Source organism: Hipposideros armiger, unplaced genomic scaffold (assembly GCF_001890085.2).
Source record: "Hipposideros armiger isolate ML-2016 unplaced genomic scaffold, ASM189008v1 scaffold_811, whole genome shotgun sequence".
Classification (NCBI taxonomy): Eukaryota; Metazoa; Chordata; class Mammalia; order Chiroptera; family Hipposideridae; genus Hipposideros; species Hipposideros armiger.
In genome coordinates this window covers 6,738-8,778 of record NW_017732161.1, presented here as the reverse complement: position 1 = coordinate 8,778, position 2,041 = coordinate 6,738, and the positions used below count along the sequence as shown (strand labels likewise).

General features: G+C 32.9%; 1 protein-coding gene across 3 annotated transcripts in view; it reads left to right on the top strand.

Moving 5' to 3' along the window:
* Positions 1–960, top strand: part of ARHGAP18 (Rho GTPase activating protein 18) — a 129,087-nt gene extending 128,127 nt beyond the window's left edge. For all 3 annotated transcript variants that reach the window (XM_019628833.1, XM_019628832.1, XM_019628834.1), the window contains exon 5: positions 733–960. In XM_019628833.1, coding sequence (XP_019484378.1) covers positions 733–941 — 209 coding nt within the window. In that variant the 3' untranslated portion in view covers positions 942–960. The remainder of the gene's footprint in view (positions 1–732) is intronic.
* The last annotated feature ends 1,081 nt before the right edge of the window (positions 961–2,041 follow it).

The window sequence follows — 2,041 nt, the reverse complement described above, 5'->3', positions numbered from 1 at the left end:
CCTTTACCCCCAAAGTTAAGCTTATTATACCCTTGAAATGATGTAATGTCTGGAAGTTATTTGACTAGGTTTATAACTTGTAGGACCTTTTATAGTCTTTGATAGAATCAGGTGCAAAACCTATTGATTTCTGTACCAGGTACCTCCAGACTTGACTTCCACAGTGCTAACTTTTTGGCATTTATTCTTGTTTTTAAATTTTTACTATGATAGGTAGGTAACGTTCCAGAAATGAAAGGCAGGGAGTAGACGAGGTCTATTCCAGGAATCTGTTCCACTGTGAGGAAATTAAATAGTATATCACTAGTTCTAAGATAGATTACAACTAACCTCCTCCTCTCCCTTTTTTGCTTTTTAATCTCCCAGTGTAAAATAAAACAACAATTAAATCTACTAAATTTTTGTGAGGTTTTTCATTCAAAGTTTGAGGTCATCGAGCGATATTTTGGAATTGGACCCAGTCTAAGAATTGTGACCTCAGAGAAAGAGTCCACAATTGAACTGTGGCTTTCAAGTCACTACCACCCCTGTTCTACCTTCTGTGTACCATTGGTAGGATTCCTTGATTATATTATGCTTTTTACTGTTAAAATAACCATTAATTATTGCCTATAGTAAATAGTACTTTTCCCAAAGGTTTTTATGTAGTCAATGTATTAGACGTTAAAAAAAAAAAAGAAAGCAAGAAAAGAAATACAGTGTGTGAACTGGATCTTTTGTTTTTTTTCTCAGACCAGGCATCTAGCATAGTTGCTGGTGAAAAGGAGCTGATCCCACCAGTGCCTGAGGAGACACTTGCCTCTGAAACAGATATCAACCTGGAGGTATCATTTGCTGAGCAAGCCGTCAATCAGGAAGAGAGCGCCAAGGATAGGACCCAGAAGAGCAAAGACAATGATACCTTGTTACCTGTACGTAGTACACTGTTCAGCTATCACTAAACAGAAGAGTTGATTTTTATCAGCTTTTTATTTTGATATTTTTGAACCTATAGAAAATTGAAAGAATAGTATAGCAAGCACCCGTACAGCCTTCATGGAGATCCATGCAACAGTTAACATTTCACAAACTTGGCTTTTTTTCTTTCTACATCTATCTGTATATATGTTGTGTTATATATTTACTCACTTTTTTTAGTTTAATAAGGGCATATAAAATAAAATACAGTTATAATACTTAAGACATTGAACTCTGAAACAAAATTATATTTAATATATGGTCATATTGAACATTTCCCAGTTGTCACAANTTCAAAAGTCGAGCTCTTCTGCTTGAAATCTGAAGGCATGGTGACATAGTCTATTGTAAATGTTTTCCCTACACTTAGGTCTTTATACATATTCAATCAAATGTACTTACTCTAAATGAAAAAGTTACAAAGTTGTAAAAGTTGTAATGTTGCAAGGGTTAATTAATCTACTGCTAAGTATCATCTTTAGCTTTTCATCAAATGATACAGCTCTGTGTATACGAAAGACCCAGTGTTTGACACATGCATTTAGATATATTAATAATGCCATGCACAAATAATTTTTAAAGCTCTCATATTAATGTATATTTACTTCTTTTTATTATTATTTTATTTCCATGGAGGAAAGAAAATTCTTTTTATAAATAAAGGCATTTAGGGTAATTCAGATAATTGAAAAATTTTTGTTTGGTAAAATATTTATAACCTGGTACTATTGACCACTTCAAAACCAAAGGAGAATGGATGAAAGAAATTATATGATTTATACTTGAGGACTTTAAGAGTCAACAGGGTTATCTCAGCATTCTCTGAACTTTTTTCTTTGAGAGTGGATCATTGATTCATAGATACCTTTATTGGCCAATTAACCATCAGTTTCTTGTGGCAGCACCCCTCCATCATTCCTCAAACTGTTTTTCCTACTATCTGCCCTAACTTGATTTACCATTTGAACCTTTATGCTTTTATATACAATGTGGTTTTTTTTTTCCACATTTTGGAGGAAATTTATGTTTTAAATGTATTATAACTTAATTATAATTTCTTTCCTCAGTTTTTAATTCAGTCCAG